This window comes from Macaca mulatta, chromosome 5 (genome assembly GCF_049350105.2).
Source record: "Macaca mulatta isolate MMU2019108-1 chromosome 5, T2T-MMU8v2.0, whole genome shotgun sequence".
Taxonomy (NCBI): domain Eukaryota; kingdom Metazoa; phylum Chordata; class Mammalia; order Primates; family Cercopithecidae; genus Macaca; species Macaca mulatta.
Genome location: NC_133410.1, coordinates 24,278,456 through 24,301,345, shown reverse-complemented (window position 1 = coordinate 24,301,345; position 22,890 = coordinate 24,278,456). Strand labels below are relative to the sequence as shown.

Sequence of the window (22,890 nt, the reverse complement as noted above, 5' to 3'; positions counted from 1 at the left end):
TGGGACTATGGGCATGCACAACCACACCTAAATTTTTACATTTTTTTGTAGAGATCGGGGGCTTGCCATGTTGCCCAGGCTGCTCTCCAACTCCTGGCCTTAGGGATCCTCCCACCTCGGCCTCCCCAAGTGCTAAGATTACAGGCATGAACTACCATGCCTGATCAGAGTTTTTCCAATTTTTGTTGTTCTTTCTTAGCTTCCATGGCTTCTTAAATTCCTTCAGCATGTTTTAAAACATGAGGTTACTGTTTTCCTCTGCTTTAAAGATGTTTCTGGGATACCTTCATTTTCTGTGGGTATGTTATGCAGATTGTAAACTTTTTTTTCTTTGAGCATATTGTAAGATGTAGTCTTACAATTTGTAAGATGTTTAAATCAGATGGATTTTCCTATATGTTTCTTCCTGTATTTTTTTTTTTTGAGACGGAGTCTCGCTCTGTCACCCAGGCTGGAGTGCAGTGGCTGGATCTCATCTCACTGCAAGCTCTGCCTCCCGGGTTTATGCCATTCTCCTGCCTCAGCCTCCCGAGTAGCTGGGACTACAGGCGCCGCCACCTCGCCCGGCTAGTTTTTTGTATTTTTCAGTAGACACGGGGTTTCACTGGGTTAGCCAGGATGGTCTCGATCTCCTGACCTCGTGATCCGCCCGTCTCGGCCTCCCAAAGTGCTGGGATTACAGGCTTGAGCCACCGCGCCCGGCTTCTTCCTGTATTTTTAAAAGATTCCTGTGTAGGAGATGAGGGTGGGCCAGGACAGTTTCTGAGCTTCCTGGCTCTTAGGGCTCTCTCTTCTGTCGTTACTACAGAGTATTAGATAAGACGGTTTTGTGTGTTCCTCCCTCTTCAGTACTTTGAGTTGTCTCATTCATTTGGTCCCCTCTTCTCTCATTATCTGAGCCACTCTCCTTTACCCCTGGGGTCCTTCCCTCATCTGTGCATGTTCTATTCCCAGTAGTTTTTCTCAATATAGCCCTATGTCCTCTCACTGGTTGTTTTTGAAAACTACAAAGACCAGATTGCCTTAGTACCTTCATACCTTTCTGCAGGCCCTTTTATTAGCTACCAGGTGAATGCTGGACAGCCTTCTACTAATTTTGATTACGGTTTTTGGTTTTACCAATTGAAATTTCCACCGCTAGTGGGGATCCTTCTTGTGGGGGCTTGGTACATGGTGGCAAATTCTGGGTTCTTTAGCTCTTAGGACCATCAAGAGTCCTAAATCCCCCTTCCCTTCTCTCTGCTTGATCCTCCGAAGCTGCTATTGCCACATGATCTTGTTGGTATTGATTTTATTTATTTTAAGAGATGAGGTCTCACTATGTTGCCCAGGCTAGTCTCGAACTACCTGAGCTCAAGGGATTCTCCGCCTTGGCCTCCAAAAGTGCTGGGATTACAGGCATGAGCTGCCATACCTGGCCATGTATTGATGGTTTTAACCCAAACTATTCATATTCTGGAATTCAAAAAGACAATCTTTCACCTAGCTTTAGTGAAGAAATGTTACGGTATGCCTCCTATATTTAACAGTGATTGGTACTTTTCTATTTACATCCTAATGTCTGGGATAGGATAGACTAGGCTAGAGTAACAATTACATTCAAAACTGTAGTGACTCAACACAGCACTTCTTTCTTGCTCATGTCACCGTCCAGTGTAGTCAGGAGGCTCTCCTGGTAGCTTTCCCCAGCAGTGCCTCCTGTGCCCTGGCTGCTTCCATTTTGCAAATTCTTTGTTCATAGCTGAATGGAAAGACAAGAGAGTGGTCAATCCTGACAGTCTTACTGCCAGGCCTGGAAGTTGCATATATCACTTGTCTCCACATCTCACTGGCCAGAACTCAGTCACGAGGTCCCAAACTAATTGCATGAGAGACTTGGAAACACAGTACAGCACTAAGAATCTCTGCTACAACTCTGTACAGTTGCCCAAGCAAGTTGGTGAAAGAAGGCAGGCTATAAAACCTAGGATGCTGCCTGTCTCTTCAAACAGCTGTACAAGGATTTCAGATGTAATTTGATCAAAGAACGTGGCGCCATCGTTTTTAAAAAAGGTTTTAATTCCATATAATACAGTACTTCTGTTGTTGTTGTTTGTTTGTTTGAGACAGAATCTACTCTGTCACCTAGGCTGGAAGCAGTGGTGCGATCTCGGCTCACTGCAACCTTGGCCCTCCCTCCCGGGTTCAAGTAATTCTCGTGCCTCAGCCTGTCAAGTAGCTGGGATCACAGGTGTGTGTCACTACGCCTGGGTCATTTTTGTATTTTTAGTAGAGATGGGGTTTCACCATCTTGGCGAGGCTGGTCTCGAACTTCTGACCTCAGGTGATCCGCCCACTTCGGCTGCCCAAAGTATTTCAAATTTTGGAAAAGTTTTGTGAATCAAATTATCTTCAAGTATGCAAAAACCATGTCTCCACAAACAGTCTTCAATTGCTGACCAATTTTGCGGTGATAAGGTGTTGGCATATTTAATTAGGTACAATTAAAATGTCTTTAATTATAAAGGTTTCAGTTAAATATCTTTTGGAATTATAAAGAATTAGGCTAGGCGTGGTGGCTCACGCCTGTAATCCCACCACTTTGGGAGACTGAGGTGGGCAGATCATTTGAGGTCAGGACTTCAAGACCAGCCTGGCTAACATAGTGAAACCCCATCTCTACTAAAAATACAAAAATTAGCCGGGCATAGTAGAGCACACCTGTAGTCCCAGCTACTCAGGAAGCTGAGGCAGGAGAATCGCTTGAACCTGGGAGGTGAAGGTTGTGGTGAGCTGAGATTGCGCCACTGCAACTCCAGTCTGGGCAACAGAGTGAGACTCCATCTCAAAAAACAAAACAAAACAAAAATTAAATTATATCTTTAATATATGAAGAAAATGGCAGTTTGGCCTCGTTTATAGTAAATGTGTTCACAAACATTCTAAATATTCCAAACACATACATACAGAAGAACATAATCTTATGACTTTTATTACCTTTAGTCTATCACATTTGACACTATAAATATACTCATTGAAGAAAAACCATACTATTTAAGAACTCAGTTCATGAAAGTTTACAAAATACAACCAATGTACTCTGACTTGTGGTTATAGCTTAACTATCTCAACTTCACTTTTCTGGTATGGTCAGATCTTTTGCAAATATTTCCATAGTATTGTAATTTTATGATATAAAACAGTAGCAATTTATTAAGCTTTCCATTATAAAAATTAATATGGCAATTCTCAAAATACTGAAAAAACTGTTTGATGAAAGGAGTACCCACATCACTGCAAAGTATTTCCTTTCTCTTAGAAAACATCTTCAAAAGGCACATTTTAATTACTAGTGTTTATCTAAAGATAGTAGTTTGAGTTTTGAATTTCCAGTCAATTTTCCATTACCTCAGAATCGAGCTAATGGAGGGTTGGAAGAGGTAGGAAAACGCAGGTTTCCAATGAACTCCCTCAGGGCAGCAGAATCCTCATTCATCTCATCCACGAAGACCAAAAGGAAGATGTAAGGGAAGTGGGAATGGCAGATCTGTTTTGCATCCTAATTTAACCTTCTATACAAAATACTTCATTAAAAGCAAATAAACAAACACAAGACAGTAAGCTTAGAAAACAAAAGGCCTAGACCACAAATTGCCCGGTTAAGCCCAAGTGGTGATATTGGTTTTAAGCCTCAAGAAAATGAAACTTCTGCTTCTGTAAAATCACATCTTCATCTGTTCAATTTAAATCACTTAGTGCAGTAACAATGTTACAAATTCCAATATGTCAGACATATGGATGATATTCAAAATAAAGTACAAAAATACATTTCAAAATCAAATATAAATGACTTTATGGTTATCTGCCATGCTCCCCTTTAATTTGACCTGATAGTCTATATTTGACTGTAATTATAATAACATCTGTAATTTCAAGTACAATAGTACAATAATAATAATTTTGAAGAACGTATGACCTAGGACCCCAAAATGCAATCCAATATACAATCTGGAGTATGGTTTCCTTTTTAGTGAAGTTTAATACTAATTGAAGTACTAAATTGAACAAGGCCAGTACTCTGAAGTACTAATTTCAAGTACTTGATCCCATGTAAGAAACAGAAGGGAATTTTTAAGGCAATTTTGGTATTCCAAAATATTGAGGATCTACCTTAACTTTCTATTATTCCCCTCAAGTCTCAATTGAGTGTTTCCACTTTTTTTTAAAAAAGGGGAGATTTCTTTAGTTTTTTTCCTCACTACAACAAAGTAATTCACCAAAAATATTCTCAAGTACAAAAACCAAAATGGTCCTCTATTACTTAGCCAAGATAAAATTTTCTGGTCCCTAATAATGGTCACTTTAGGAGTACTTATTCAAATTCTAAAATAGCAGCTTTTAAAATTAAGGCAACATTGCTTTATTCTTACCTGTTTTTCTATTAGCTAACTATTAAAGTTTATAAGAGCAATTTCAGACATAGGCATCCTCAAAGGCCTTTTGTAATGTAAGAAGAGTTAACATGAACATTCTTCTAATATTAAAAGTTACTGTATTCTACTTGGAATTCTAGAGTAATTACAGTCATTCCAGCATGTGTAAAATTACCTTTTAAACTAACAACAACATAAAATACAAATTTTCTACAAAAATACAATATTGGAGATACAGCACTTCTTCCCTGAAATAGAAATTTAATATTTGGAGAAAAAACTGTAAACTTTTGGTTACATTCAAAATATAACCTTTTAAAGACTTAAATTATTTGAGGTTTTAGCAACTGGAGCTCCTAACAGCAGATTTACATTACTACAATGTTTTTACACCACAATAATTCTAAACAGTTTGTTTATCTTACTCTTATATTTACTACCAGGAGGAAAAAAATGGCTTCCTGCAATTGACAGTCTGGGTAAAGGAATTGCTCAGGTGGACAATCCGACCCTGACTTCCACCTTGACTGCGTTCCACAATCACGCAAGGCATCTGTACTAGCTGGAAAGGACTCTTCCCGTCTCTCAATGCCTGAGTAAGATTTAAGATCTGTGGGAAGAAGAGAGATTTTTACCAATTTAAAGAAGATAAAAAGCTTCACTTCACTGACATTTTTTAAACCATTTATTTATTGTAATTTTTATTTCATCCATTTATGAGCAACAGAGACTGTGATGATGAGTACCTGTTATAAATATGTATTATAAGAATGTGTGTATGTTTACACACACACACACACACACACACACACACACACACAGCATTAACTTTTGCCAGATGGTAAGTTTAAAAATATTCTAGAATATCCTCCCTACGTCCAGAAGCAATGGAATCAAAGAACAGCAAGTGAAGAGGTCTACATACATATTCAATTTAACATAAAATCTCAACAAATACTGGTTTAAACAGTCTGGTTTTAACTAAATACTTGCCTTATCCATTCATTCAACAAATTTATTGCATGCCTACTATGTGCGAGGTTCTGCTCTAAGTGCTGGGCATACAATAGTTAAAAAAAAAAACAAGCAAAATTGCTGCCTTCGTAGAGCTTACACTTTAGCAGGGAGAGGAGTCAATAAACATGAATATGTAAATTATGCCATGTATTAGAAGGTGAAATTGCTATGGGAAAGCATGAAGCAGGGCAAATAGGTTAGACAATTTGGGAAGGGAGCCATTTCAAATAAAGGTACATTTAAGAGTTTACTCTTAATAAGAAAAATAAAATTAGGGAAACTAAAATATATTATATATCATGTTCAAAGATACTCTGAGAATTTATACTTCAGCATGCAAATAAAGTTATGAAACACAATACATAGATTATAGCTTATTCTGTTCTCTGTTCAGGTAAAATAAAATTATAGCAATTCATTTTCTTTTTTTGCTGCATATTAGGAGAAATGTTCTTTATTGTATATTTTAGAAATACAGATTTCTCCTTCAGGTATTTGAAAATATCTAATATATACATCCTATGCATTTCACTGGTTCTTGTAAAGACTAGTCAATAGTGATAAGCACAAATGTTTTCACATAAAGCCATACTAATAAATAAACTTCACAATACTTTAAGTATAAACTAGATGGTTTATTGATTGATTGATTGATTGATTTGATTGATGATTGTAGAGATGGGATCCTGCCATGTTGCCAGGGCTGATCTTGAATTCTGGGCTCATGTAGTCCTCCCACCTTTGCCTCTTAAAGTGCTGAGATTACAGGTGTGAGCCACCACAGCTGGCCAAACTAGATGGTTTCAGTTTGTAGAATATTTGGAGTATTTAACACATCAGGAAAATAGATCTTTACTGGTAAGGTGTTACAGGGTTATAGGTTATATTTATGTTTTAGGATCACTTTTAAGTTCTTCCCTTAAAATTTTCTTTTTCTTTTTTTTGAGACAGGGTCTTGCTTTGTCACCCAGGCTGGAGTGCAGTGTGCAATCACAGTTCACTGCAGCGTCTGCCTCCCAGGCTCAAGCGATCCTCCCACCCCAGACTCCAGAATAGCTGGGACTACAGGCACACGCCACCTCAGCTAATTTTTATACTGTTTGTAGAGACAGGGTTCCGCTTTGTTGCCCAGACTGGTCTTGAACTCCTAGGCTCGAGAGATCCACCCGCCTCAGCCTCCCAAAGTGCTAGGATTATAGGCATGAGCCACCACACCCAGCCTTCCCTTAAAATTTTCTAAATTGACTACATTTGGATAACAAGAAAAAAGTAATTTATGAAATTTGAGTTTATTATAAGCATTGTTCCTACCATGAATATAAAAGTGTGCACTAGCACAGTTAAGGAAGGAAATGTTTTGGTTAGTTTCCTCTTTGGGTTTAAAAAATTCTATTCTAAAAATGTTAGTCTAAATATACCAATTTAAGTAACAGCTAATATTTTCCTGACTCTAAGAACAATATGTGACTCTTGCAGAGAATATGGAAAACAGAAACGTTGGCCAGGTGTGGTGGCTCACGCCTGTAATCCCAGCACTTTGGGTGGCCAAGGTGGGTGGATCACTTGAGGCCAGGAGTTTGAGACCAGCCTGACCAACATGATGAAACCCCAACTCTACACAAAAATACAAAAAACAAAAATTAGCCAGGTGTGGTGGCACATGCCTGTAATCCCAGCTATCAGGAAGGCTGGGGCATGAGGATCGCTTGAACCCGGGTGGCAGAGGTTGCAGTGAGCTGAGATTGCGCCACTGCATTCCAGCCTGGGTTAAAGGGAGACTCTGTCTCCAAAAAAAAAAAAGTATAGGAAAACGAAAATTGCCCTACAAATTATCAATTTTCAAATAGTTACAGAAATTGCATAAATTATTAAATCCTGAAATTAATCTATTAATATTTCTCTGAGAATTCAGAAGACACTTAATAATTCTGCATTTATTTACTAAGGAAACACTTACTGAGCACTCACTGTGTTGGGGAGAAGAGGTGACCAAATGAGGGAAAAGCTATGTAAGCCCTTAAAGAACTCAAGTTCTAGAAGCAGCCACATGAACAAGTAATTGCAGTATAGTGTGATGGAAAGGACCTCTGCCCTGACTTTAAAATCTGATCCCCTCCCCCCCATACCACCTATTTTTTCATTTCTCAAAGAATAACCAATCTATTACTCTGTTTAAATCAGAGAGGATTATTTAAAAAAATAGAATGGAGCAAATTCTGCAGGCCAGGGGAGACACTAGACTTCTCCACCCATGCCATAATGACAGCTTGATAGGGATTTGACAGTTGTGGTCCAGGCAGGTGGTATAAACTCGTGGGCTTCTACATATTGACTTTGCTTTCCTTTAGATTAGTTCACTGGTCTCTAAATTTCAGGGGGCCTGAGAATTACTGCACTATATACATCAAACCACATATATCCTACGTTATCGTAGATTTTAAGCTATCTCTCTATAGCAATGTACCCCCTATGATGATTTAAAATCAAATTTCTGAGTAAAATGTGACACCAGCATATTCCCAGGGAGTGCTGCAAAAATCAGAACAACTCCCTGTTGGCAGGAGGAGTTTAGGAAGACTGACATGGGGGCTGAAAGAAAAACTCTTTCCTAGATAAAGAGGGAAAGGCATCAAGGGGGAGAGAATGGCATGCACAAGGGCACCACTGGGAAAGGGGAAGGAAGAGCAGTTCAGATTTGCCCAGCCCAGGGAGAGGGGCAAAACGGCAAGAGATAAAGGTAGACACACTGTTTGGAGCCTGACTGTGAAGGGTGTTGTTGACTGTGCTGAAAGCCTGGACTTGAGCCTGTATACATGGACAAATTAGAGGAGTTTTAAACAACAGAAGACATGCTCAGATTTGTTTTTAGAGATTGTTCTTGTTTCAGTGTGGAAGAGGAATGGGAGAAGAGGTAAGGTCAACTTAGAATGTCAGTAAATCCGGAGAAGAGAGGATAAGGGCCCCGGGCAGAGGCAATGCCTGCATGCTGCCAACTGGCCAGGCTGGGAGCCCCCTCATTTCACAGATACATGTTATTCAAGCCCTTTGAGCCACAGTCGTTCCACCTAAAATGTAGATTACTCTGTGGAGGTGTTGTGAGGATAAACAATAATAAGCATCATTAAAGTGTCCAGTAAGGGGTCAAGCACCAGGAGGTACTAAAGGGTTAGTTTCACTCTCTTTAACACCAATTATTATTGAATCTGTAAATGAGTTTCTGGTATATAAATCTCTGAATATAAGTTCATTGTGTTTTCAGAAAAAGTTTTAGTTATTATTTCTGCATTTTTTCAGGTCACATGGAAAATATATTTCACATTGCTTGTAAGAAAATATATTCTCAGTTTCAGTGTTCCAAATTAGAATATTAGATGAATTTTACCTACCCTGATTATGACCTATTGCTATTTAATATAAAATTCAAAACATGGTTTATCTTTAACGTTCATAAACATTGCTACCAGCTCTGAATTAAAAAAAAAAAACAAAACTTTCATATTGTTTCAGTCCACATCTTTAAGTGAAGAATTAGAGCATGCCATTGATTATATGTGTAAAACTCACAGCTTACTACAAACTAGGGCAAAAGACTTGGCTGTAGAAAGCACAAATCATTAAGTTAATAGGTAAAACTGGAAGGGAGAGGGATTTAAATTATATTTATAAATGACAGAAATAACACAAGTATTTCGACTCCAGGAATTCACTGAAGTAATTATTCTGTTGTTTGGAATACAGGTTAATTTTTTTTTTTTTTTTTTTTTTTTGAGACAAGGTCTTGCTCTGTTGGCCAGGCTGGAGTGTAGTGGTGTGATCACAGCTCATTACAACCTTGAACTCCTGGGCTCAAGCAATCCACCCACCTTGGCCTCCCAAACTCAGATTATAGGCATGAGCCAACACACCTGGCCCAATACCTGATTTTTTTTAGATCTTTTTTTTTTCCTTAAGAGATGAGGTCTTGGTCTGTTGCCCAGGCTACAGTGCAGTGGCTATGCACAGGTGTCATCACAGTGTACTACAGCCTCCAACTCTTGGGCTTAAACAATACTCCTGCCTCAGCCTCCCAAGTAGCTGGGACTACAGCCGTGAGCCACCACACCTGGCCTTAGACTAACTTATTTTTAAATAAGTAAAAAACAGCCAAAACCAGAGAGCTACACAATCATGTACATAGTCAGGACATATTATCTTTTTTGGCTATCAGAAAGTTCAAAATCAAATTAAAATTAAAAAACAAAACAAAATCAAATGACAACGTGTAATAACCAAAGTATCATCATTTTATTTCTTTCTCTCCTAAGTTATTGACCCTGTCATCTTCATATTTTATTACATTCATTTTTATAATGCCTTTTTCTTTTGTGCATGAGATAGGATATGAGTAAATAAACCTGAAATAGGAGACAGCCACGGACACATCTTTGTAACAGATCTCAGAACTGGAACACTCCCACACCTTCTTAGACAGGCTTTTTTTTTGAGACAAGGTCTTGCTCTGCTGCCCAGGTTGGAGTGCAGTGGCACAATCTCAGCTCACTGCAATCTCCTCTACCTCCGGGGCTCAAGTGATCCTCCTGCCTCAGGCTCCTGGCAGCTGGAACTACAAACACATGCCACCACGCCCAGCTAATTTTTGTATTTTTTTGTAGAGATGGGGTTTCGCCACGGTGCCCAGGCTGATCTTGAACTCCTGAGCTCAAGCAATCTGCCCTCCTCTGCCTCTCAAAATGCTGGGATTACAAGCATGAGTCACTACACCCAGACAGGCACTTTTTTTTTTTAATTTAAATTCCTCGGGTGTTAACTTTAAACCACAATTAAAGCTTACAAAATTATTTACAGCTTTTATTTACTTCTTTATTTTAAATCAGATTCCTAAAATAAAAATAAAGCTTTAGGGATAAGAAAGTTCCAGAAGATGAAGCATATTGATATGTCAAGTCAATTTGTTTCAAGCAAAAAGGTCAAATCAAGGCATACTTATCTATGCCTAAAAAATTTAGCTCAAATAAGTTTTGGGATGGCAAAACTCTGCAACATAATTATGATCATTGATCACCAAATCCTTTCACTGATGCCTGAATTACCAGAAAAAAGCCTCTTAGTGAGGCTGCTTGGCTGTCGTCTCCTCATCTACTAAGCAAATCTGTACCCCACTGTCCAGCCCAGCCTTCTGCAGCAGTCCTTAACTTTTTTTGAGGGATATAAATATTTTTGCTGAGATATAAATCCTATCTTCTCTCACACCCAACCCAAAATGCACATATTAACATTTTATACATAGTTTCAAGGAGTTCATAGAAGAATCTCAGAATTAAGATCTCCTCTTCAAAAACTTCTGTCTCACCACAGCCCTTCTTTAATGCGGAATTTCTAACTGCTCCAATGCCTTCTTTGTGGAATCTATCTACATTCTGGGGTTTAAGGCCCTCTATACTCTGGCTCCATCCTATTTCTCGAGCCTTCACTTAACTACTGGAAACTCACGACTGCATTAAGCACTGCATAAATGTGACAGAGCAGAGAGATGCATGAGCTGATAATCACCTGTCCCTTTTCACCGAGCCCTGACCTTCTCTGCAGAGCAAAACTCCATGACAGCAGAAACTTGGTTTTGCTTACTGCCTTATCTCCAGTAACTAGTTGCCAGCACTAGTTCTGTCAATAAATACTTGGTGAATGAATGAATGATTCTCTGATGTAATTATATGTACTTGTTAAAGTTGTATAATATAATAATCAGTGCAAAAACTTGACCCACTTTGTTTGCTACAGGTATTGTGGCAAACAGCTACCTTAAATTAAATGTATATTTTAGGAAGAGAGTGTTAATTTATAAGACACTAAAAGACAATGTTTACAGTACAATTTATTTCTGTTTCAAGCTTTCCTTTTGGAATAGAAATACCATTCATAGAGTCCAAGAAGCAGCAGTCATCTGAGAGTGAGCCCGGCCTGCAGGCCCACATCAGCAGACTTAATGCCTTGTACTTCTAACCTTTAACTAAAGGTGAGGAGGGGCTGGGCATGGTGGCTCACGCCTGTAATCCCAGCACTTTGGGAGGCTGAGGCGGCTGGATCATGAGGTCAGGAGTTCGAGACCAGCCTGACCAACACGGTGAAATCCCATCTCTACAAAAACATTAGCCGGGCGCGGTGGTGCACGCCTGTAATCCCAACTACTTGGGAGGCTGAGGCAGGAGAACCGCTGGAATCTGGGAGGCAGAGGTTGAAGTGAGCCAAGATCACACCATTGCACTCCAGCCTGAGCGACAGGGCAAGACTAGGTCTCCCAACAACAACAACAAAAATGTGAGGGGGGGATCAGGGAGAGGACTGAGTTACAATTAGTTTTTTCATGTTACAATCGACGCTCAATCTTGGTGACATGGTTATTCAGTGACTGCTCTAGCAAAAGCCAAACATATTCCGCAAAACAATAATAATAAATAATAATAATAATAGTAATCTATTGGCAACAGAACTTGGTACTGAAATGTCTAAGTGAATGGATCTGAGGGGGAAAAGGTAGTGATGCCCAAAATAGCTACCAAAATGGGGACCAACAATTCACAGCAAGGGAAACATTGAGCTAAATAAACAGTACACAACAAGGTCAGAACTACCTGATTTTTTTTTTTTTTTTTTTTTTTGAGACGGAGTCTCGCTCTGTCGCCCAGGCTGGAGTGCAGTGGCGCAATCTCGGCTCACTGCAAGCTGCGCCTCCCGGGTTCACGCCATTCTCCTGCCTCAGCCTCCCGAGTAGCTGGGACTACAGGCGCCCGCCACTGCGCCCGGCTAATTTTTTCTATTTTTAGTAGAGACGGAGTTTCACCATGGTCTCGATCTCCTGACCTTGTGATGCGCCCGCCTCGGCCTCCCAAAGTGCTGGGATTACAAGCGTGAGCCACCGCGCCCGGCCAGAACTACCTGATTTATAAGATAATAGAGGGAAGAAACCACTGAGCTAAATAAACAGTACACAACAAGGTCAGAACTACCTAATTTATAAGATAATAGAGGGAAGAAACTATTGGAGTCAACTTCATTTCTTTTTTTTTTTTTTTTTTTCTGAGATGCAGTTTCGCTCTTGTTGTTCAGGCTGGAGTGCAGTGGTGTGATCTCAGCTACTGCAACCTCCGCCTCCCAAGTTCAAGTGATTCTCCTGCCGCAGCCTTCCAAGTAGCTGGGATTACAGGTGCCCGCCACCACACCCAGCTAATTTTTTTGTGTATTTTTAGTAGAGATGGGGTTTCACCATGTTGGCCAGGCTGGTCTTGAACTCCTGACCTCAGGTGATCCACCCGCCTTGGCCTCCCAAAGTGCTGGGAATACAGGCGTGAGCCACTGCACTAGGCCGAATCAACTTCATTTCTAATCATCTGGGCTATTTTGGTTCAGCATAAGAGGTAGTATTAAAAATTCCATCTCCAGATCACAGTGGAGAAAACAGTTGACTACTGTTTCAAAGAGATTTTTTCCTTATGAACAAATAAAAAGGTAACTTACCTGACCCCTCATCACAGACATCTGACTTTCAAAAGTGGCTTTGTCAAATCCTTTATCAGTCTATTACAGAAAAGAAAAAAACAATTCCCAAAATAAAGACTTTGATATAAATATCTGAAAACAGATGAACTCTTCAACTCAGCAAATAAGGCCATTAAAAAGCTTTCCTAATCAATAAAATAAAACAAAAATAATATTTTTACCTGAGGTATTTTTGTATACTCCCAGAATGACATGAATAGACTTATTTATTTGTACCCCAACTTGTTCCAGAAAGGATTTAAGATGACTTTCCAGCCAATGAATTTAGGCTTTTTAAGAGAACTAAATCATAGCAGGTCACCAAATATGTATTATAATTTATAGAGTCTTCTTGTAAAAATTCAACTTTTGAAGAAAACAGCAAATTAAATTTTAATGTAGTCTCACTTCAAAGAATGCTCATAGTAAGTATAGCTTTATGAATGTATGCTCCTGTAAATAAAACTGCTAATTCCTCTCTCTCCTGTCAGGTTTTATGGCAAGCAGCAATACAAGAAATAGTGCATTGCAAATTAGCTCTATTAAGCAGTCTCTTCTATTTTAAGATTTCATTTTCTGCAATAATCAAACTAAGCATTAACTTACCTTAAAAAGTTCATAGAGATCTTCACATAAATCTTGCACAAAGTTCATGTCAGAAATATATGGTAGAATCAAGCTTCTTATTTCTTCAGAAAAAGGAACTTTTGCTTGAGGAAGCCAAGCCCAGTGAAATGGATCTAATAGGGAAAAAAGCATTCTCCTCATCAGTGGTAGGAAATGGTTTATTTAGACTCACATTTTTCCTGGTTCTTTCCTACAACTCCTAGGTTCTCCCCAAAAAAGGACAGGATAAGAACTTAATCAGAGTAAAACTATGCACTGCAATCCAAATTACTCAGATTTGGACAGTCAATTCAGATAGTAAACTCGTAATGTCTCTGAGTTTTAGACAGTAAAGAGTAAGAGTTTGGATAATGAATCTATCTCAAACAGTTCTAAATGTATCTCAATCTATCTGGTTCCTCAGTTCAGAAACTGATGAATACCTATACTTTGCACACAGCCCCAGATTGTTTTTATTATTATATATTTCTAAGAGAATGGGTCTCACTGTGTCACCCAGGCTGAAGGGCAGTGGCATGATTATAGCTCACTGCAGCCTCGAACTTCTGGGCTCAAGGGATTCTCCCACCTCAGCTTCAAAAGTAGCTGGGACTACAGGTACGTATCACCGCACCCAGGCACAGACTGAATACCACGGCTGAGGTCTGCCTGCCCTCCGCAGCTACAAATCATCAGGAATTGACCACTGACTTGTACACAGATGTTCTGAACTTTGCAATCATTAGGAGGTAAACAGGTGGGTCACTTTAAGAGACAAAAGATCCACGACTCTGAGCTAATTCTAGTTCTCCCTCAAGAAGACCATTAAATCTACACCGTGCCAAGACTACAGAGATTTGTACAGGTTTAATCTTCTAGAGAGGGTGCATATTCAGATTCCTGCAAGAGTGTAAGGTTTCTGACATGATCATCCACAGAGCTAACGTGAGCATATCCAATGAGAATCCCCAGCTTTTGGTGGATCCTACCACTTTGAAAGCCCTGAAGAAGAAATCTGCCTTTGGAGTCATTTCTCCTCAGTCACCCAGGTGGGGTGCAGTGACACAATCATAGTTCGCTATAGCCTCAATCTCCTGGGCTCAAGCAATTCTCTCGCCTCAGCCTCCCAAGTAGCTAGGACTACAGGAGCTCACCTCAATGCCTGGCTCTCACTTCTCGATCTATCTCATTGCACACAGTAGGAAGGTTACTTTGCATTCTGAAGAAAGTGTTTCCCCTGGCTCACATCTCCTTGTAGATATGTCCAATTTTTTTTTTTTAGTTTTCCCTGAATAATTTCATAGAAGAAAGGCCCTTATTTTTCATCTGCCTCTACCTTTAATCCCAACACTTAACTTCTAGTACTACCATCTAAACTCTCTCTCCTAAGGCCACCAGTCACCAGACCCAAGGGTCTGTCCAAAGGCTCACTTGCTGTTGTCATGCTACTTAATCTCTCTGTTGTATGTAGCACTGTTTTCTATCATCTCCTTTATGAAATTCTCTCCTCTGTGGCGTTGGAGATACCACTCTAAGTTTATCTTGTCTTGCAAGCTACTCCTTCTCTCTTTTGCTAGTTTTTCCTCCCCTCTTTCAATGTCACCATTAGCCGTGATTCCAGACTTAGTCCTTTCTCTTCTCTATTTGTTTAAGCATTCATAAAACATTTATTGAATACTTATGTACCTGGCATTGTGCTAAGCAATAGTGTTTGTTCTCTGTGATTTTCCTGGGTAATAGCAAACACACCATGGCTTCCACCAACAAGATGATAGCGTTTTGTTTTGTTTTGTTTTGTTTTTTGTTTTGAGACGGAGTCTTGCTCCGTCACCCAGGCTGGAGTGCAGTGGTGTGATCTCGGCTCATTGCAAGCTCCACCTCCTTGATTCACACCAGTCTCCTGTCTCAGCTTCCCGAGTAGCTAGGACTACAGGCACCCGCCACCACGCCCGGCTAATTTTTGTATTTTTGGTAGAAATGGGGTTTCACTGTGTTAGCCAGGATGGTCTTGATCTCCTGACCTCATGATCCACCCGCCTCAGCCTCCCAAAATGCTGGGATTACAGGCGTGAGTCACCGTACCCAGCCAAGATGACAGTTTAAAAGCTGTTTCCTCTCTCTCATATCCCAGGAATCAAAATAATAATAATAATAATAAATAAATATATGTCATACTGATTAAAAAAAAAAAAAAAGAAGAAGCCACCAGGAAGATAAACCACTGGACCTCTACACGTGAAATACAAAGCAAAAAATGCATAGAAATTGAAGAAAAAACTGGCAAAATCACAATCACAGTGATCATTAATTTCCTCTGAAAATTAACAGATTATATAGTCAGAAAATAAGTAAAGGATATGATATGACTAACAACCTTTAGGTTAGTAGACAGAATTTTGTGCTCATTCTTTTCAAATACTATCCTCTAAATAGGCCATATATAGGATCATACAGAAATTACTAACAAACTGTAAAACAGAATTTACACAGGCCATATGCACAGATCACAATGCAATAATGCTGGAAAATAACAACAATGAACAGTTTCTTAAAAATAGTAATAATGTACAATTAAAATAAGCTGACATAGAAATTTTAAGATCAAACAAAATACTTCTAAATTATTCCTGTCAAAAAGAAAATCAGAAAAAATGAGTATGTAAGGCAGAGTCATAGCGTAGCACCTGTGCAATCCGTGGTTTAGCCAAAATTATACCCAGAGGAAAATATGAGGCCTAATATGCATTTATAGGAAAGCAGTATAGTATGAACATAATAGGAAAAAAGAATAATGATGGAAAACATAAATCTATAAAAGAAAAAGCAAACAAACTAAAAGCCTGATCTATAAAATAAATAGGCAATTATCTGGGGGGGAAAAGCATAAATAATTAAATAAATAGAAGAGCCAATGCTTAACAACAGACAAATCTTTGGCAAGCCTAATGAGTAAAAGGCTCACTAATAAATTGAAGGAATTTAAAAGAGACATATCATGGATATGAAGATTTTTAAAACATACTATATATTTTTTATTTTATTTTTGAGACAGGGCCTTACACTGTGTCACCCAGGCTAGAGTGCGGTGGTGCCATCTTGGCTCACTGCAACCTCCACCTCCCAAGCTCAAGTAATCCTCCTCACCTCAGCCTCCCAAGTAGCTAGGACTGCAGGCATGGGCCATCACACCTGGCCCATTTTTGTATTTTTTGTAGAGATGGGGTTTCGCCATGTTGCCCAGGCTGGTCTTGAATTCCTGAGCTCAAGCGATCTGCTAGCCTCAGCCCCCAAAGTGCTGGGATTACAGGTGTGAGCCACCATGCCTGGCCCATATATCTTAAACACATACAAATGTCAGAAAACGACTATAATAAACTCCCATGTTAATTCAATTATTACCAATTTTTTTTGCAAAATTGGCTTTATTTATCTCTCCTGTCCACACCACCACAAGTATTTTAAGGCAAATTTCAGACATCATTTCATTTCACTCCCTAAACACTCAATATGCACAGAGGGAATTGTTTTAATTATAAGATAATTCTAATAAAATGCTATACTCATAAATTTAAAACTCAAGAAATCATGGAAAATTTTAAGCAAAATAAAAGTGTCTAAAACTGGTTCAAGAAGATGTAGAAAATGTAATCATTTACCACAAAAGAGACTGGGAAGGCAATTAAAGCACTACTCCCTAAGAATGAGGTCAGGTGGAGGGCAGGCCTAAATTGTTTTATAAGTGAATACAACCAAAAACTTAAAATATAGTTCTACCAAAATATTAAAATAATTTCAATGTTATATATATATTTAAAACTGGAACACTACTAAACTCATTTTCCAAGGATAACACAAAGCCTAAAAATCAAAACCAGTCATCCCAAACTAAGCAAACAATTCATAGCAAGACCCTGTAGTATACATTTGCATCCCTAATGCCTAAAACCGAGCCTTAATGAATAATCATATTTCATCTACTTTTTCCTCTTCTATGGTATCTGTAAATTTTTTTCCCTTCTCATTCTGGAAAAAAGATAATTATAGAATCCACAGAAGGTTCTAAATACTCACATGCTCTCCATTCATCAGGATGTTTAAAAGGAAATGCTAGACCATTATCAATTGCAGCTATTTTAATAAGGAATTCTTCATCATCAATCCATTTTGATTCCTATAGAGGAGAAAAATGATATGTTGATAAAAGAACCTATATAAATATTCCCAAAGGATAAATTATTTATAATAATTATTGATGTTTAAGAACATATTCTCTCTGAAAAGCCTACAAAAATTAACAATGCTACCAGAAAAAATACAAATTCACACAGGAATGGAAGAGACTGTCTGAAAAAACATGTATTTCCTAACCACTGTTTTTTAAAATTTGATATTATACCATTACTCAGTAATGGTTTTCTCTTTAAAAGGCTTGAAAATATTGTGACTTTAAAGTGATGTTCTAGATAATTTACTGCTAGATGCATTGCTTAAATGTATGATGTAAAATATTACTGATTTTTTTAAACACAAAAATCACCTTATTAAGACCTAGTCTTTCTTAGGGTCCCAAAGAAATAAGTCAAATACAAAATGTTTCTAAATGAAATTCCTTCAAAGACCATAATTAAATATAATAAGATCTAGTAGAAGGAACCTCAAGATATTCTTGAATGTAGGTGTTATCGTTTGGCCGTGTCCCCACCCAAAATCTCATCTTGAATTGTAATCCCTGTAATCCTTATGTGTCAAGGGCAGGACCAGGTGGAGGTAATCAGATCATGGGGGCGGTGTCCCCCATGCTGTTCTCGTGATAGTGAGTGAGTTCTCATGATAGTGAGTGAGTTCTCATGAGATTTGATGGTTTTGTAAGCGTCTGGCATTTCTCCTACTCGCACTCATTCTCCTGCCGCCCTGTGAAGAGGTGCCTTCTGCCATGATTGTAAGTTTCCTGAGGTCTCCCCAGCCATGCAGAATTGTGAGTCAATTAAATCTCTTTTCTTTATAAATTACCCTGCCTTGGGTATTTCTTCATAGCAGTGTGAGAATGTACTAATACAGTAGGCTGTTCCTAACTTCTGTATTCTTCCATAACAGAAATAAAGATCTCAGGAGAAAGAGGGTTTTCATGATAAAGAGTATTTCTGTGGAAGGTGATTTATCAAGCTGAACTATCTTTAGATGTAATTATTGTGAATATCTGTTTTATTTTATCATGGTGGTTCACATGGCCCTGATGTTAACTTCATATTTTTGGAATTGCTTTACTTAGAAATTAAAACAGACTAAAGTGAAACGTGTGTATTTTTTAAAGGAAAAAAAAGAGTATTCTGATTACTTAAACACAGATGGCCATTACTACTAAGTGGCCCAGATAAAATAAAAAAAAGTAAAACAGAAATTTTTTTTTTTTTTGAGACGGAGTCTCGCTGTGTCTCCCAGGCTGGAGTGCAGTGGTGTGATCTCGGCTCACTGCAAGCTCCGCCTCCCGGGTTCACGCCATTCTCCCGCCTCAGCCTCCCAACTAGCTGAGACTACAGGCGCCCGCCACCACGCCCGGCTAGTTTTTTGTATTTTTAGTAGAGACGGGGTTTCACCATGTTAGCCAGGATAGTCTCGATCTCCTGACCTCGTGATCCACCCGCCTCGGCCTCCCAAAGTGCTGGGATTACAGGCTTGAGCCACCGCGCCCGGCCAAAACAGAAATTTTTTAAGTTAAAAGTACTACAGTGAAGGCTGATGTGAGGTATGCCAACTTTATTTCTTTTAGTATATATCAAATGTCTTACACCTCATTGAAAGTGCACAAAATACTCGAGCAAAAGAATTTTCAGCAAAATCTAACTGCTCAAAATATACAAATAAAATAATTTCGGGAGCTTACGTTTATTTAATTATCTTTAATTTTTTTATTTTTTTGAGACAGGGTCTTGCTCTGTCACCCAGCTGGAGTGCAGAGGCACAATCACGACTCACCGCAGCCTTGACCTCCTGTGCCCAAGCGATCTCCCACCTCAGCCTCCCGAATCTCTGGAACCACAGGTGTTTGCCACCATGTCAGGCTAATTTATTTCATTTTACTTTTTCTACTCTCTTAAAGTCTTTTATTCTTAAGTGGTGCTTTAAAAAAATTTTTTTTTAATTCTTTGTAGACACAGGGTCTCAAACTCCTGGACTCAGTCAATCCTCCCACCTTGACATCCCAAAGTGCTGTGATTGCAGGCATGAGCCACTGTGCCTGGCCCAGGAGCTTATACATATGTGCATTTATGTTTGTATTTTAAGCCCATTTCTGCTACAACTGGCATTTATTTTTATTTCTACCATCTTCCTATTTACAACTTTATTAAGGTATAATTTACATACAATTAACTTCCTATATTAACAAGTACAATGTGATGAGCCTTGACATATGTGAAACTTTCACCCCAAAGTTTCCTTGTGTCCCTTTGCAGTCCAGCCTTCCCCCTACCCCCAGACCAGGCAACTACTGGTCTGTTTTCACTAGAAACGAGTTTGCATTTTCTAATTTTTAAATATAAATATAATCATACGATATGTTCCCTTTATGTGTAGCTTCTTTCACTCAGCATAATTTTAAATTTCATCCATGCTATTGTGTGTATCAAGTTTGTTCCTTTTTATTGCTAAGTGCTGTGAATATATATATTTAAATATCCTTGATAAACATTTAAAAGTACAAACTTTTAAAAATGATGCAACAGCTTTAAGTCATTACTTGAGAACATAAATTATAAATATTGAAGAAATATTTTTAATCACTTAAAACTTTCCCAAATGTACAAACTGTTTTAAACTTGTAAAAGTATTTTGAAAAAAAAAAAAATCTTTTTTTTTTTGTTTTTTTTTTTTTTTGAGACGGAGTCTCGCTCTGTCTCCCAGGCTGGAGTGCAGTGGCAGGATCTCAGCTCACTGCAAGCTCCGCCTCCCGGGTTTACGCCATTCTCCTGCCTCAGCCTCCCAAGTAGCTGGGACTACAGTCGCCACCTCGCCCGGCTAGATTTTTGTATTTTTTAGTAGAGATGGGGTTTCACCATGTTAGCCAGGATGGTCTTGATCTCCTGACCTCGTGATCCGCCCGTCTCGGCCTCCCAAAGTGCTGGGATTACAGGCTTGAGCCACCGCGCCCGGCCGAAAAAAAAAATCTTATGTAAATATCTAAAACTTGAACTTGGTACTCAAAGTCGATAGCAATGACTCTAAAATCTGTAACTCTGATATCAGTGTTGAGGCTCTATGCAGTCCATTATATATGTTAAAACCAGCTTCTTATAAATAGTAAAAGTACTTAATAATTTTTTGAAGTTCAGTGGACGTGATTCACAGGTTAAGCACACATGTTCCATTTATTAGGTAATATTGTATTATTTAACACTGAAGGAAAAGACTCAGAAGAAAGTGAATTAGTAAAATACAAACATGGTGAACAAAAATCCCAGAAGCCTTTATTACATAAAAGCAAAATACGGGGATTCTATAAATTTCTGAAACTCTAAAAGTACTAAGCAGGTATTATTCTTCTATTCTAATATGAAATAAAAAATAAAGCTGCCCAACAATTGACAAAAGAAAAAACAGAACTGGCTGGGCGTGGTGGCACACGACTGTGTTCCCAGCACTTTGGGAGGCTGAGGCGGGTGGATTGCTTGAGGCCAGGAGTTTGAGACTAGCCTGGCCAACATGGCAAAACTCCGTCCCTATTTAAAACAAACAAACAAAAAAAATCAAGAATCAAGAATGCAATGTAAACAAGTGACAAAAATTAAAAGTGTGAGAAAAACAGAAAAAGTAGATGTAAAAACCAAAGATTAAGTGAAAGAAGGAGGAAATGGTGAAGAATAACTTAAAGGAATCTTTTACAGAAATTGAATATATATATTCACAAGTTATACACAATTATATACATATATGTGTGTATGTGTGTATATATATATAAACATATAAAATTGTAAATTTCCTTACCTTATGGTCAATTTCCTTTTCACATTTCTGCTTTTCATATCTGACTAACCAATTATCATTGCCCCTGTCTTTCAAAACAAACAAGAAAATCTGTTACTTCATTTCTATGGACATCATGGCTTAATATCAATGAGAAAAATCTAGTGATCTCCTGATTTTTGAGACTTTCACTGGTTATCCACAGCATATTAAAGGTCACAATTTAACACAAAGAAACTTAAAAAAAAACAAACCCATAAATGTGAGTTAACATTTATTGAATATTTTCTCTGGGCCAACATTGTTTTAAGTGCTTAGTATGTAATAATTCATGTAATCCTCAAAACTACTACCCTGTGAGGTGATACAATTATTAAATCGAGGTTATTAAAATCAAAGAGCTTTTCTTCACTTTAGGAAGAAAAAGCATTAACCCCTATTTCTAGGCAAATTTCTAAGCAGGCTTACCTCATGTCAGCATAGAAGTGGTCTAGACTGTAAATATATATACATATAAATTAAGACAGTAAATCTGGAAAATTATTTGATGCTTTGCCAAAAACTAAATAAGAAAACATTTTGAACCAATGGTTCTCAAACTTCAGAATGCATCAGAATTACCTGGAGGGTACCTTAAAACCCAGCCTGCCAGCACTCACTTGCAATTTCTGTTCCAAAAGGTCTAGCATAGTGTCTGAGAAGATGCGTGTTTAACAAATTGTCACGTAATGCTGACCCTGAGAGTCCAGGAACCCACAGTGGGGAGCTCCTGCTTTGGATAATCTACATCAAGGTCAACCCGAGGCCTGCAGGTCACATGCTGCCCAGGATGGCCTTGAATGTGGCCCAACAAAAATTTGTAAACTTTCCTAAAACATTATGAGTTTTTTTTGAGACTTTTTTTTTTTTTTTTAAGTTCATCAGCTGTCATTGGTGTTACTGTATTTTATATGTGGCCCAAGACAATTCTTTCATTGTGGCCCAGGGAAGCCAAAAGACTGGACACCCCTGGTCTACATCATTGCCCCTTTATAGCACAGGAAAAATTAAGAGTTTAGTGTCTTTATAGACTACACTAACAGTTACATAATGTCAAAATAAGCACCTAACATAATTTACACAATGAAGCCTTAATTACTCACACTGTGCAGATAACCAATATCTGACTTTGCCTTGCCCCTAGGAAATTCCTCCCTAGGGGACAGGAACTGATCTAAGAGCCTGCTTTGAATCAGAATCTATCCCACACAGGATGACTTCTGCCCAGGAGAGTCAATACTAGATAGACAGAGGTAGACAGAGAAAGTGGCTTCAAGACTTCAGCAACAAAAGTTTACCACTTTGGTTTAGATAACAAGAATAT

The 22,890-nt window shown here is 38.5% G+C and overlaps 1 protein-coding gene across 3 annotated transcripts in view; it reads right to left on the bottom strand.

Moving 5' to 3' along the window:
* Nucleotides 1-2,955: 2,955 nt before the first annotated feature.
* The window catches only part of PI4K2B (phosphatidylinositol 4-kinase type 2 beta), a 35,057-nt gene continuing 15,122 nt past the window's right edge, over nucleotides 2,956-22,890 (bottom strand). For all 3 annotated transcript variants that reach the window (XM_078003217.1, XM_002808407.4, XM_015138118.3), the window contains exons 6-10: nucleotides 21,549-21,616; nucleotides 17,640-17,739; nucleotides 13,569-13,702; nucleotides 12,942-13,001; nucleotides 2,956-5,022 (exon numbers count right to left, since the gene is read on the bottom strand). In XM_078003217.1, coding sequence (XP_077859343.1) covers nucleotides 4,849-5,022; nucleotides 12,942-13,001; nucleotides 13,569-13,702; nucleotides 17,640-17,739; nucleotides 21,549-21,616 — 536 coding nt within the window. In that variant the 3' untranslated portion in view covers nucleotides 2,956-4,848. The remainder of the gene's footprint in view (nucleotides 5,023-12,941; nucleotides 13,002-13,568; nucleotides 13,703-17,639; nucleotides 17,740-21,548; nucleotides 21,617-22,890) is intronic.